The sequence below is a fragment of the Phytophthora sojae genome (assembly GCF_000149755.1).
Source record: "Phytophthora sojae unplaced genomic scaffold PHYSOscaffold_19, whole genome shotgun sequence".
Taxonomy (NCBI): Eukaryota; Oomycota; class Peronosporomycetes; order Peronosporales; family Peronosporaceae; genus Phytophthora; species Phytophthora sojae.
The window spans coordinates 246,006-260,332 of record NW_009258133.1 but is presented as its reverse complement, the minus strand read 5'-3'; the positions used below and the strand labels follow the sequence as shown (position 1 = coordinate 260,332).

Genomic DNA, 14,327 nt, shown 5'->3' with positions numbered 1-14,327 from the left:
TTTTGACTGGCTGGTACTGTACGAGCTTGTAGAGTGCCCCGCCGTCTTGCTCTCACTTCTCATTTTGCGAAGCTCCCAATAGCTGTACCAAGAATCTCCCAGGGCAGCAGCTATGTTTGCCCAACGCATTGTGTTGCTGGCTGTCATTTTCCTTCTCTGGGAGATCAATGCTGCCGTAGCCCGCCGACAAGCCGACCAAGTCACCGACGCGAACCCGAACCTCCGCGCAGCCGATCAGAACCAAGCTGCGTTGGAGCGGCTGCTGTGGTCCTACGACTCGAGAGACGAAGAGAGGAGATGGGGCTGGTCTGCAAAAGAGCTCGACGAACTTTTCCAGAAGCTAGACATTGCGACTGGAAGGCTTGACGACAGCAGCTCCGCCGCCTCAAGTGGTTCACAGTCATTGCGAAGTACAGAAAAGCGAAGAAGGCAAACTTCTGGTATCCGGATGACTTCATTTACGCGAAGTTGCGGGAGACACACTCGGAAGCAGATATAGCGGTGCTTTGCCAAAAACTCATGAACACCTCGAAGGCGAAGAAGGTCGCGAAGACCCTGCAGCATCACCTGTTTCAGGCATGGAATAACCGAGGTATGAGGTTGGAAGACGTCGCAGACCTGTTGGGCGTTCTTGTTTCGACGACGAACTCCGTGCGATCTGGCATTCTGGTGGACTATCAGCTGAAACTTACCGGAGAGGCCGTCAACCGCGTTCGTCATGGATAAAAAGACAACAGTAGAACTGCTCCAACGTATTACAGTACTGCCCCATCAGCATTACGTGAACAAGCTAAGCCGCGCCATGATCATGGCCCATGAAGCAATGTTTACGAGTTTGTGATAATTTGCAATTATTCGTAATATAACTACATGTATTATTGTGCCTTGCATGCCTTCTGTCTAAACAACGACGTAATTCGTTGTTTTAGCAAATCACGGTGATTAACCCATCATTGAGTTAGGAGGCTAACTCGTCGATTTAAGATAGAATAGCTGCTAAGACAACGAGTTAACGTTGAGTTATGCTCACTTTCGTTGAATGGCTGGAGTAAATCCGACAATACTACGGCCCTGACATTCTAATTCTAACTCACTCGCTTTGTCTGATTGCTTTCTAGTCGATGATTGACATGCGTTGGCGATCTATCGTACTGAACTACATCTACAATATTGAAGAACATCCCTGTTTTTATATCGAGGAGCTGCAAGCAGCTTTAAAGTCAGCGTTTCTTGCACATCCAAACATTTCTAGTAGATATTTTCTACTGCTACTATATGCCGTGCTCTGAAATTTGAGCTTGGTTTAACGCGCAAGGCCACGACGAAGAGAGCGAAGAAGAAAACGTCCCCGCCGAAATCGGTGCTTACTATTATGCAAGGAGTTGGCGCCATTCTATTGGGACCTTATCAGTTTGTTTTCTTGCAGCGACAACCGATTTATTCTTGCAGTGGCAACCGCTCCGTTCTTGCTCTGCGTTGTGCTTGGTACTGGCGGTTGATTAGCTTAACTTTAACTTAGAGTTAGGCTGCGAGATATGAACACCGGGAAGGATTTGCTCGTTGGTTTAGAGCCCTTACTCGCATGCCAAAGTTCGTGCAAAGCACAATACGAAGTAGTACAGTGCTACATATATTACGCAGTACTTCGAACTAACCTCGGATCTTCTTTTGTGGGTCACGAGTAAGCAGAGAAGATGGGAGCTCTCCACGACAAAGTTGGTGAAAGCGTTCGTTGTCGACACGCAACGGAATACAAATCTACGGGCTTGTGTATTCACATGTCAATGAGTGATCGCGAAGCCTACCGAATGCCCGACAGTTTTATGCTGCACAATCCGCCACCGACTCATTTACTGCCATCTTCCAAGAAACGCACTCCGCCTACCGACTTGCTGTCCGCCAGGGCCCAAAACCTTTCCAGCGCAGGCCCCGTTCCGCCACCCGTGACTTTTCGACCGCTGTTTCCCAGAGAAGGAAAATGACAGCCAGCAACACAATGCGTTGGGCAAACATAGCTGCTGCCCTGGGAGATTCTTGGTACAGCTATTGGGAGCTTCGCAAAATGAGAAGTGAGAGCAAGACGGCGGGGCACTCAACAAGCTCGTACAGTACCAGCCAGTCAAAAGTGCGCGATATAGTGCACGACGTGTATCCTGGGATGAATGAAACCTGGCTAACTGTAAAGTAATGACTGCATCACACCTTCTACGAGCCCGAGCCCGTCAACTTCAAAAGTGGGCTCCCCCTAATACGAGAGCCAAAAGTCGCACAAAATGGGCTCCCTCGTGGTAAGTACGAGATCAAGGAGCCCTGGTTCGTCCCCAGATTTAGCTTCAAATCTATGACGGGCTTTTCATAGTAATATCTGATTGGTCAATTTTACCTAGACTTAAGGCGAGCAACTTCGCGTGATCGATGCGCCACGCTAGAAGATCGAGCTCAAAGATCACCACACTAGAAGATCTCGCGCCGCTCATATGTGTACAGCCGCTCCGAGGTCACCCCAGCGTCGCCGATCGTCCTTCCTTCCCCTCAAGGAGGAGCCCTCTTTCCTATGCCTTTTCAGGTTAGAACCTGGAGATACTTCAATGACGGCCAATCATCAGCGAGATAGTTAACACAGGTGAGGGGGGAGCCCTTAATGAGGGCTCACAGTTCTGGAGGGCTCCTTTCACTTAACCTATTGAACTCAAGAGCCCAGGAGCCCGAGCTCGCGACTTTTTGGGTTCACCCAAGAGCCCAGGAGCCCGGCTCTCCCCAGGGCTCGTAGAAAGTAATGACCCTCCGGGTCTGTTGCTGAGATCATCGAGGCGCTGTCTGCCTCGGCCTCTGCATCGGGTTCTGGTTCCGTCTCATTTGCTGAAGCCTTCAAGATGCTGTCGCCTGGATCGTCACGGCCGTCCTTCGGCTCTGCAAGGACATTGCGGTCGTCCCGTGAGTCTTCGGTGGCAGACGTCTCCGTCTCAGTGTCGTCGAGTGTATCTTCGAATTCTTCGGCTACCGTCACCGTTGGCTCCGGCGCATCATACGAGCTTGCAACGCCCCTCACTGCTAAGAGCTCCGTCGTGCCGGTGTACCGCAACTGGGTGGGACCTCGCTCCGTCCAAGGCGACAGCGCATGCTGGCGTGAGGCGCACGTTATGAAGAAATGCCCCTCGAACTACGACCGCAACGAGAAGGCCAACACGTGCTGGGCCGAATGCCCCATTGAGTACCCGGTGGAGTGCGGCATGGAGTGCATCCGCCAGTACGACGACTGCGGACGCGAGGTGCTGTACAAGGTCGGCTCCGTGTTCAACGTCGGCATCAACGGCGTCATGGACAACTGGTTCGGCAAGTTCTCGGAAATGGCCAAGGGCGTGCGGACCGCCGTCATGTGCTCCTGCATGATTGTGGGTGAGCTCCGGGCACTTAACCGCTACATCCGCTCCATTGAAGCTGCGGACCCCGAGGCGTCTCAAGACAAGATCATGGCGCTGCTCTATCAGTCGAACGCTGTGGTGGTTGAACTGCCTATTACGATCAAGCTGTGTATGGGCGGAAAAACAACCCGCCAATGGTGGCTGGCGGACCGCATCATGGCCACTTCGCAGTTCATTCTGTCCCAGGTTCTGGCCCACGACGACAGCCTCATTACGAGTTGGGAGATCACCAAGGGCGAGATCGGATACCTCAAGGACGCTCTCAGGTCCAACTCGACGTGCGGCCACGACCTGCAAGGCCTCATGGAGCGCACGTGGTCGACCGTCGAGGCCTTGAGGGAGCAGAACCCCGGCATTACCAAGGACGAGCTGCGCGTCAAGATCCAGGACACGGACATCGTCAAGACGGACATCGCCACGGTGACCAGCAACTGCATGGAGCTACTGATCTCCCAGTCCGACGAGAAGACGGCCTACACCACGCGCGACAAGCTGCGCAAGACCTTCGGTGTCGTCATCAACGACCTCATCACAACGGGCAAGAGCGACAACGGCACGTCCTACAAGGCCATGGAGTACGCGTACAAGGTGATGAACCAGGGCCTCAACTTCTGGGTCGTCACGGGCTTCGACATGAGCGGCGTCTCGAGTTTCATCTCCGAGTACTTCCAGTCCATCTGCGGCCCGACGCAGTTCATGGGCGAGATCGACGACGGCACGCACCCGGACACGCTGGGGCTCAACATGACCCAGAAGGCGTTCAAGAACAGCACCATGTCCTTGACCAAGAAGGGCGACGGCCAGGTGATCATCAACTTCCAGAGCACCGACACCAAGAACGTGACGGTCAACATTATGTCTGGAGGCGACAAGATCGACGAAATCGACGTCGCTGCCTGTGGGAAAGCCACGTGGAAGTCAACTGTGGAGAAGCTGGGCGGCCGGACGCTGTATCTGGATCGCTGGCGTCCTGGTTTCCTGGGTCTTCCTGGCACCGGAGGTGCTCTTTGATGCTGTGGGTCCCTCATGCAGCTGAAGGCATTGTCTGTTGAGTCGGCCATTGACCATGTTTCAAAGGTAAAAACTCTCGTGAGTCACACAACACTACATCGGTATAACGCGCACGTGTTGACTCAACACATGTTACGGTAGACCATAACGAAATCATCGATGACTTGAGCACGTCTGATTCAGACGTGCCCAAGTCATCGATCATTTCGAGACGGTCTGAAGCGGTACAACGAAGAAAGAAGGGGATGTCAGATGAAGGTTCAAGGAAAGCTTGACGTCGCACTTCTCGGGAACCAGAGCTTCGTAGAGGTACTCTTGAAGCTGTCCACAACAACTTTAGTGCCACTGATATCAGCTCGAAGCTTTTCCGGGTTCGAAGACGATGCCTATCAATTTAGGTTGAAGAGAACTACTGTAAACTGCACTTGGTCAACTCACTGGTAGCGACTGCTCCTACCTGTTGTCGGAACGTGCGCCGACTGCAACAGGATGGCTGCTTCTGCCCCATCGCTCCATTGAAGCCCACCGGTTTTTCCGACTTGTTCACGATGCTCAATACCAGGGACTTCCTGGAGGGCGGCGTGTATGTGTCTAACTCTTAGAGCGTGTTCGCTACGCAGCTGGAGATGGATATCTGCAGGGAGTTGGTGCAGGGAGTTGGTGCATCTCCATCTCCAGCTTGTTCGCTACAACAGAGCGCATCTAGGTAACATTAGCCAATCACAGTGCAACTGCAACGACTCGCTTTACTTTGCTGTTTCTTCGTCGGCCGAGAACACTGTGCCCGAGACACCGGACGCGTGGCAAGATGGACCAAGCTGCCCCGAGAGCTGCGCCTCCGTTCCCGTCAGCCAGTGGCGACCTCGTGCTGACTGCTGCCAGTTTGGACATACCTGCCTCTGATGTTGCTCTTTCCCAGACTGTGTATGCGACACCGGCCACTACTCAAACGGAATCAGAAGAAAAAGACCAATACTGGTGAAACGTCTATCGCTACGAAGCAACCCTCCTTTGCGTGGACGACTGCAGCAGCTGATGCTCTGCAGCGGGCTCGTTTTGACACGCTCAAGCATCGTTTTCAGGGCACCAGAAGCGCGAAACAGCTTGCCGCCGCCTGGATGTTAGTCTCCGCAGAAACGTATCTAGTCTCGGGGCTCGAGGTGAAACCCCACCAGTGCAAGTCAAAGGTAAAGTACAAGGCCATCTATGATAACGTGTAGGATTTCTAATTGATTTTGTAAAAAGTAAAGCGCGGCTGCAACTTTCTTCTCAAAGCTATGCTGCCGTACTTTGGCAGCAGCAAACAGAACACCTTGATCTCGTAGTAAACCAGCAACCCGTAGGAAAGTCGGCTTGGTGCAGCGAAGATTCCAATCCAACTTGCATACGCGGCTGACTGTAGCATGAGGTCACGGTACGAATCTGTTCCTTAGGGCCTCGCGGCGCATCGTCGGATTCTCCTGATAGGAGGACTGCAACCTGTGCGACAGCTGAGCATGTAGCAACCAGTACAGCTTCCTCTTCGTCCATTGTGTGTGCCTCAATCTCCAGCTACTTTCTCCTTCTTCACCTCTGGGAGCTGGAGAAGGAGACGGGGTAATTCTCCAGTTGTCACGTTGTGAACTAAACTATTTTGACCAATCAAAAGACAAGAAATAGAGTTGATGAGAGTCCATCTCCATCTCCATCTCCAGCTACCTAGCGATTCGCTAGTAGCGAACACGCTCTTAGAGCGTGCAGAAGAAGGCGGAAGGACACGGCAAGCAGCTGTCGATGATGATCACCCACGAGTAAAGGACGATAACAACCTCAGATTTGTACAACAGCAACCACACCAAACGGGCACGAGCAACCATAGCACGATCGACGATTGGGAAATGGACAGGTCGGTAGCTACATACAGAGCGACTCGCTCTGGGAAATGGACTGGTCAAAAGCTAGAGCGACTCGCTCTGAGCGAGACAACAATATTATTGAGAGCATGCGCGCGCAGGTACATGTAACACCTGCGCAAGAAATGTAATTAGGATGCCATGGTACTTATATTTATAGGATTTTACTCTTCTTATTTGCTACGTTGGCCGCGCGGATAATACGCTGATGTAGAAGCGCACGGTAGTTTTCGACATTGAATTTGTCGGAGCGCAACTTATCCATTGATCCACGTAGCGTATGCGGGCGATCTTTCATAATCGCTGTGGATATCTTTTCGATGAAGTAGAGCAGATAAATTCCACAATCAACAGAGTTTTGCTGCTGAGGCTTGGTAGGGGAGGCGTGAAAACTCCATTTAACCGACCCCACCGAAGCTGTTTCTGGGACCCGCTCTTTCGCCAACCACCACTGCATCAAAGAAAACACGTTTGCCGTGTCATGCGCTTCTGTAGCAGAATTAACGTGATACAGCCGAATGACGCCCCCCTGCAGGGGATTCTCAACCGCAAGAAAGCTCCAGTGACTATTACCGTTGACTGGAAGAATAACAAACCGGTACGATACCCAGTCAAATTTCCCTATGTGACCAGCGAGGCGCTCGTCCCTTGCAGCTTTCTCCTTTGTTCTTTTCACGGAATGGCTTCTCCCGAGGCATGCAACCATGCACAAAATAATCAACGGCGGACTCTGTCAAAGTCTGATGCGGCATTAGGCTGTCCAGGTCCTCGCGATAGATTCAGCTCGTATCATCACCACACGTCCACTCCAATATTGGCTTCTGCTTCCGCGACCTGGTAGCAGACTGCCTCCGAGGCAAAGAAGTCTTCTTAGCAGCTGTAGGCACCTCATACTCGCTCTCTTCGGACTCGTTACAATCCATACTCTCGCTACTGCTATCGCTTTCATCCGATCCAGCGCTATCGTAGCTGTCTTCATCGCTGTCTTCATCTCCACAGCCATCGAAGGGTACAGCGCCGTCACCGGGGGTTACTCCATCATTTTGACCACGCTCACTGTCGACACCAGGGGTTACGCCGCCATCACGAGGGGTTACACCATCATCACTAGTGGTTACTCCATCATTTTGACCACGCTCACTGTCGACACCAGGGGTTACGCCTCCAGCACCTCCATTCTCCTCGTGCTCACTGTCATCGCCACGGGTTACACCGCCACCACCAGAGGTTGCACCGCCGTCAGTAGAGGGTACACCGCCATCGTCAGGGGGTATACGTGCTGTGTAGCGTTGGATAAACCGTTTTACCCATGTTGCTTGGGACTCTGGAATATCAAAATCCGAGTTGAACTCTTCCAGGCTCCGGCAATAAAACATCACATCGTCAAACGTCCCGTTGTCCTCCATAAGCTCATGAAGGTATTCGATTACTCTCCATTCGTCCGGCTTCATCTTGTGTTTTCGTCCTCCGCCTTCGTTGCGCTTGCGATCTGAGCCAACCTCTTTGTCACAAACATCCCAGTAGCGTTTCACCCAGCCTCTCAAAGTCGATTCCTTGACCTCAAGCTCGACAGCGGCTTCTTCTTGAGTCCAATCTGGGTTATCTACTTTCCAGCGCCTAAGAAGCGCAAGCTTCTCCTTCTCAGTGCGATTCACACACACCCGCCTCTTCATTCGGAAAAGGGGGAAGGGAGGGGGAATTCTCGAATGATAGTCAGCCGTATATGGCCAATCATTTTAGGTATCAGATTTAATCAGATCAAGAGTAAATATCAAATTAACTCGCGCGAGTTATTCTGAATGCAGCACTTTGAGGTTAGTATGAAGTACTTCGGGGTTAGTATGAAGTAGTGCGTAACCGACCTACAGCAGGCCAGGGGGGCTGTATGAGGTTCGAACTGCAGTGCTTACATTCCCTAAGCCCGAATTTGTGGCGATACGCTTATACTTGAGCAGTGGTCGTGAGCTTATCCGGTTAACACGAACGCCTACTCAGCCAAGTTGCCTTTCCGTCCATTGTAGCTAGTAGGGGGTTGCTTGTACAGGATGACAGCAGCGAGGCCCAAGACTTATTGACGCCTGAACAGGACAAGCGCGAAGCGACAAGTGCCGAGCACGAACTAAGTCAAGGGATGATCCAAACTACACATGTGGGCTATATATAACTCAATGGAAACCTCCATTTTGATATATGGAGAGTAGCACATAGTGACCATGTTGCGTTGGCGGCACCAAGTGCTAATAGTTAGCAGGTGCTTCCAAGCCGATGAATTCTAAATTATTAACACGGAAAACGCTGTTGAGAAATCAAGATAGATTCCGGGAGAGCTCGAAAGTGGTTTCGTTACGCGAGCCTGGTTGTTCTACCCACAAAACCAGAAACACCTACAGAGTGGCATTCGAATACATACTATGTGAGTCATCAATTATATCGCTTTGTGACGTAGATGTTTGTAGATCTTGCGATATAAGCAAGGTCCAGGAAACAACTACATGGTATCGGTGGCAACAACCAGCCTCCATTTCAACATTACCGACCTTTTGAGAAGTACTTCAGTCGTAAAAGATGTAATATTCGTATAGACACGCAGGTAGCCTCTTGCCAGGAACTAATCTAACAAAAATTGCATGTCGAGGGCCGCCGTGGCCAGGGGGGACGGCCAATTTGGCGTCTGATGGGGACGGGCTCGGTTGGAGGTGGCAAATGCTCAGATGTGGTTGACGTAGACCATACATATGGCCCAGAACTGGTAAATGTTTCTTGTCAAGTCGCCAAACCAGTCTGAAATGAATATGAGGGAGCTGCAGGACTTGGCTGTGCAATCGGCGGAGAGGCTGGAAATGCTGTGGATCGAGCTGGAAAGCCACCGGGTCTGGTAAAGTCGCCGTGTAACCAGTTGGTCTGTAGGCATATGCTGTGTATCTGGTGTGATCTCGCGGACAAAGGTTGAAACCAGGCGCGAAGCCAATATCGAACCCGACCACACCAAGACTTTGAGCTGGGAAGTTATGCGCATGTCTCCTGAGATCGGACCCGGTGTGATTGCCATGCAGCGACACTTCGTTGGCTGCCAGCAGTAAACCGGTAGCTGAATCATCTACATGCACTGTAGCCGCACTGCTCACTTGTGGACGCTTCTGGCGCACACGCCTATCCTTGAATCTTAAATTGGACCCATTAACTCCAGGCACACTGAGTCCGTAAGCCGCACGTCCACAGATTATGTGGGCACAAGACAGGAACTTCTTATAGAAAAGACATGAGCACTCAAACGTACTCAGGTGCACCGCCCACCCGCCTCGTGGCATACCAACGTGGTGCGCGCGGCGTACAGACCATTTCACAGCTTCCTGATAGAACTTGGCAGCGGTAGCCTTTTCTGCATCTGTTAAACACTCGGGCGATATGATGACAGGAGTTTTGACGTTGCTGGGGGCCTCCAACTCGTCAAGGTCAGACAGTTCGGGGCGGTCTTCCAAATGATCACCGCAATGATACAGCACGCGAACAACCGACTTCTCGGTCGTAGCGTAAACGACGACTCGGTTGGTCGACACTAACGTTCGGGCCAGCTGCTTGGCAACTTGAGGCGGGGCGTTTGGTCCAGATGCCATGGGAGGTGGTACACACAGCGAATAATCTTCTGCAATCGTCAGTAGCTTCATCAACAAACGGCGCGTATCCGCTGCCTTGCGCTGCGTATAGCGCTTGATGCTGGCATTAAACACTTCACATGGGTTGTTGGTTGTAGCGTACCCCCCTGGAGAGTGATAAATCTGCCATCTCCAGAAGCGGGTATGAATCCATTGTGCCGCGAAATATGTCAAAAAGACGTGCAACCTTCTATCGCATTGCCACTCTTGAGATACACGCCCCCACACCTCCCAAAATTCGGTTTGGTTGAGTGTGTAGTGCATGTCAAGAATACCACGATACACCATAGCTCGCACCGAATCTGGTAAGTGTCGCACTCGCTTGCGTACATTGTACATCACGTGGAAGAAACACATCAGGTACGGACAGGTTGCACATTCTGCAACATCCCGCAGTCCGTTCAATTGGGCCTCTTCGGCGTCGCCCATTATCACGTCAACTCGAAGTGGTCTTTTCATGTGGGTCCTGAAAATTCGTGCGAAAGCTCCAATCGATTCGTAATATTCGCGTCGGGTCCTTTGGCTAACAATGAAAAGCGCGGCTAGGTGGTAGCTTCGGTGGCGATCGGTGAAACCGCACGTAACAACAGGGTAACCGATGTCGCTCAGCTTGAAAGTAGCGTCCAAGTGAAAAATGAGAAATGCTTCGCGATCCTGTAGCGAACTGATGTTTTGCGTTAGCTTCAAGCTCGTGATTCCAAGTATCAACGGTTCATCATCTTCCCCGTTCCCAACAAAAGGGAAGCCGTGCTCATCTTCACGATTTCCAAACACAAACGCGGTGTCGGGATCCACTCCAGCAACGAAGGCCTTCGCCTTCACTAACTCCTTCGTCCTGACAATAGAGTTTTTAGACCCCTGCAGCCATCGATTGTACTTGACACTACGCAGAACTTGAGGGCACGTCGGAAACCCAAGCACTGGAGTCGGTATTTCAGGTGCACGAAGCATGTTGCTCCAGATTAAGCGTGGTGGTACCGCGTTTTCGTCCATTCGCTGGATGTAGTCGCGCATTTCACGTGTCACCTTGGCGCGAGGAGGTAACGAACACGCTATGTCTTCACGCGCGTGTGGCTGGCCATTTGTGTACGCAATCCACCGCTTCGAAGTCGGGCACTCATGCACTTTCCAGAGCGTTGCACATTTAACAGTTCCTTTGCGGTTTGGACTCTGACAGCGAAGGCGCCGCTCAGCCATCGAGTGGTCCCCGGGGCAAATCATACACCAGCGCGTCCTCACCCAAAATATGGCAGAACAGCAAAATCGCTACCAGCGAAACTTGACTAACGCATCTTCGCCTTGGAACTCGGCTAACTTCGTCCAGGTGTGGTTTGGAGACATCTGAGGTGGGGACAGCTGCAGCTAGGTTCTCCGCAAACTCTCGAAAGGTACTGGCTTGTTGTGTTGTGTGGGGAGCTGTTGGCCGACAGTATTCTCGTGTAGATTACACCAAGGTTATGAAATTCGAATATTTGAAAGTCTGAGCGTCAGATTAACACGCGCGAGTTATTGTGAATCAAGAAATTCAGATTAACTCGCGCGAGTTATTGTGAATCAAGGGGTTTAAGCTGAGCCACCTACACGTTAGCGCTGGTCATCGCCGCGGTCAACGTTTTGTATGCTTGTCGTGCTTTGAAATACCGTAGAAATACCAGCCAGTTCAGCAACCAGCTTTGCAACCGTCATCTCATTGGTTAAAAATGGAGTACCAGGTAATGTGTCACTTTGCTCCAGCCCTTTGAGGTTGCTTTATGAGCAACGCGCTGTGAAATGAGCTGAATAACTCTTGTGCATGTAGTACTGACTGCGAGAACCTCTTTGCAATACACTAGCGTCGCTCTCGTAGGTGCAGTACCGACCGCGAGAACTGGTCACGGCCTTGTACTCCTTGAACACCTTAACTTTCTTCAACAGAGCGGCAACAGCTCACGCGTGCAGGCAGTACTGCTGCGGGGTCCTTCCATACCGATTTCATGAGTCTGTAGCCGCGGGACGGCTTCCATTTCACGCAGATTGCTACTGTGCGGTAGGTCTGGCGGGCTGGCTTTTATTTGTGTGAAGATGTCTGAAATGATGACACAGTTTACTTGCGTTCTCTCATCTCAGTGAGAGCTGGATAGAGTGTGCCTCTGATCCTACCTAGTAGCCGTAGATGAGGAAGTGGTAGAGGTAGCCTGCATGAAATCGTACGGGTTGTGCAGCAGCACCAGGAGGGTGCGGAGCTAGCTCTACGGGTAGCCCCGCCGCCATAACAGGCCTTCGGCTCCGACGTGACCTCCTACTACGTGCAGGTACGACAGTATGAGCTGGTTCGACCAGCCATGAAAAGCTCCAGGCCGCCGTAGGCGGTGCCACGGCTTGCCACGGTGATAAACGCTTTACAACCCTGCATAAACGAATTCACTTGTGTTTTGTATACTGTCTCCCATACGGCGTCGTTTTGCTACCGTGACTTGCAGTTTGTATAGGAGTTGAGTTGCAAAGCAACAATCCTGGTCGATACCATGCAGCTGGCCAATCAGAGGTGGCGATTTCTAGAAATACAACCTGGATTGCAAATGGCCGGTAAGGTACCGGTATTAACAGCTCTGGCAATGAGGCAGAGCAACAGATCAAGCTTGGGAACTGACAATCTGGCTACCGGTACCGGTACGATGCTTGAGAAAGTACAGTTAGAATGTGCAGGTTGCTAGTGACCGGAAAAGTGGTTGTTGACGATCACTTTCCAGCTGTTGTGGTTGTTCTCGTCTTTTTTAGATTGCCATTGTCCCAAAGAAGGTTGTTTGTGGTCCAAAGTTGGTACACTGGCGACCCCGACTCATCACCCACGAGGAGGACAGGCACGTGTACAGATAAATACGGCAACGCAAAACCCGGCACACATATGTTGTACTTTTTACAATAAGTAATTCAGATAGCCAATCAACTTCGGGATTTACACTTGACATTTGTATTCCATATGGTTTTAAGGACTTTCTATAAATTTGTGTGTACTTTATGCTCCGTTACGTGTACTTTATGTCATTGCCTTGTACAATCTCTATCGTTCCTGACAGAGAATTCTGGCACATTTACTATGGAGAATGCCATTCAGTGGTGCCGGATTTATCCGTCGTTGTCTGTACACGTTTAATACATGTACAGGCGTCCCCGGGCTAGTCCCGGCTGTACAACTGCATATTTTAATGTACCTCGCACAGGAAGTACAACAAGCTCTCAAGATTTGCGCGCTACTTCTGCAAACGTATTAATTTAGATGAATGTACAGCGAAACCTACTGCGACAAGTGGCACGTTGCGGGAATACCTCCACCGTAACTTCGTTCCAGCTGTGAAGCTTTGCCATATTTAGCGTCTAAAATGGTCGGCAAAATAACTGCAAAGCACAATAACATCTTCAAGGAAAACATACAGCGTCGCAATCGCTGAAGTCGTTATTGCTCGTGATCATGAGCTTGGAAAGAGGCTGGATGGACGCGCGCGGTGGCTGCAAGCCAGAGCGAAGGTCTTCGACACTCCCCAATTTACCAGCAACCAGCAACACAAGGAATAAACCTGGCCTCTGCCATGCTGCTCTACCCTGCCATCGCCTTGGCGTTGGCTCTCGGACAAGTGTCTGCGGCAACTAACCTAACCTGGACACCTTGCCCCCTCACAAGTGACAAATCCATTGACGGTAGTTCCAGGGATAATAAGGCGGAATGCACCATGTACGCTGCGCCGCTGTGCCACCCCCGGATCTGCGAAACGCCCGACTCGGCCATCTCGACAGTTGATGTATTCGTGAGGCGAATTCCCGCTGCGAACCGACAACCCGATGTAGCTCCAAACGTGTGGCTTGTTCAGGGTGGCCCGAACTACTGGGACTCTCTGCGTAAGTACTGCAAGACCGTTGGAGCACGTGATGATTTCAAGGACTAACGTTTGCTGTGGGCGGTTGTGTTCCAGTGGACCTTCCGATAATGATACTGTATTCGCAACTGAAGGGCGAGGCGAACGTGTACACGATGGACTACCGCGGGGTTGGACAGAGTACGCCCTTGAAGTGTGCGGCCCTAGCCAAGTCGTCAAGCTTTGTCGATCTGGATCTGGAACTGGTCCCTGCATGTGCAAAGGAACTCGAGGAGAAGTACGGGGACCTCGCGGCCTTCTCGACCACCAGCGCTGCCATGGACCTGACGACTTTCATCTCGAAGTATGGCAACGATTTCAGTACGACCTTGTACGGAGTGAGCTACGGTACGATCTGGGTGGAGCGCGTGATGCATCTCAATCCTCCGGAGGTGACGGGGTACGTTCTGGACAGCGTCGCCACGACGTCGCTGGATAATGTAGATGGCGCGTTCGATG

At 51.5% G+C, this 14,327-nt stretch overlaps 8 protein-coding genes across 8 annotated transcripts; 4 read left to right on the top strand and 4 right to left on the bottom strand.

Moving 5' to 3' along the window:
- Positions 1 to 112: 112 nt before the first annotated feature.
- PHYSODRAFT_289279 (hypothetical protein) lies at positions 113 to 726 on the top strand (the record flags this gene model as incomplete). The annotated part of the gene is made up of 2 exons (XM_009541205.1): positions 113 to 440; positions 494 to 726. The coding sequence occupies 2 exons, from the start codon at positions 113 to 115 to the stop codon at positions 724 to 726; spliced, it is 561 nt and encodes a 186-aa protein (XP_009539500.1).
- Positions 727 to 5,443: 4,717 nt separating this feature from the next.
- On the top strand, positions 5,444 to 5,623 carry PHYSODRAFT_416852 (hypothetical protein; the record flags this gene model as incomplete). The annotated part of the gene is made up of 1 exon (XM_009541204.1): positions 5,444 to 5,623. A coding segment is annotated over one exon (180 nt), but the record flags the coding sequence as incomplete, so codon positions are not given.
- A 931-nt stretch (positions 5,624 to 6,554) lies between these two features.
- Positions 6,555 to 7,965, bottom strand: PHYSODRAFT_383019 (hypothetical protein; the record flags this gene model as incomplete). Its single annotated transcript, XM_009541203.1, has 2 exons — positions 6,555 to 6,758; positions 7,756 to 7,965. Coding segments are annotated over 2 exons (414 nt in total), but the record flags the coding sequence as incomplete, so codon positions are not given.
- Positions 7,966 to 9,456: 1,491 nt separating this feature from the next.
- On the bottom strand, positions 9,457 to 9,732 carry PHYSODRAFT_391217 (hypothetical protein; the record flags this gene model as incomplete). The annotated part of the gene is made up of 1 exon (XM_009541202.1): positions 9,457 to 9,732. A coding segment is annotated over one exon (276 nt), but the record flags the coding sequence as incomplete, so codon positions are not given.
- Positions 9,733 to 10,044: 312 nt separating this feature from the next.
- On the bottom strand, positions 10,045 to 10,791 carry PHYSODRAFT_415424 (hypothetical protein; the record flags this gene model as incomplete). The annotated part of the gene is made up of 1 exon (XM_009541201.1): positions 10,045 to 10,791. A coding segment is annotated over one exon (747 nt), but the record flags the coding sequence as incomplete, so codon positions are not given.
- A 6-nt stretch (positions 10,792 to 10,797) lies between these two features.
- Positions 10,798 to 11,241, bottom strand: PHYSODRAFT_420362 (hypothetical protein; the record flags this gene model as incomplete). Its single annotated transcript, XM_009541200.1, has 1 exon — positions 10,798 to 11,241. A coding segment is annotated over one exon (444 nt), but the record flags the coding sequence as incomplete, so codon positions are not given.
- Positions 11,242 to 13,544: 2,303 nt separating this feature from the next.
- PHYSODRAFT_534739 (hypothetical protein) lies at positions 13,545 to 13,898 on the top strand (the record flags this gene model as incomplete). The annotated part of the gene is made up of 1 exon (XM_009541199.1): positions 13,545 to 13,898. One exon carries the CDS (start codon positions 13,545 to 13,547, stop codon positions 13,896 to 13,898), a length of 354 nt encoding a protein of 117 aa, XP_009539494.1.
- A 41-nt stretch (positions 13,899 to 13,939) lies between these two features.
- On the top strand, positions 13,940 to 14,299 carry PHYSODRAFT_534817 (hypothetical protein; the record flags this gene model as incomplete). Its single annotated transcript, XM_009541198.1, has 1 exon — positions 13,940 to 14,299. A coding segment is annotated over one exon (360 nt), but the record flags the coding sequence as incomplete, so codon positions are not given.
- Positions 14,300 to 14,327: the final 28 nt, after the last annotated feature.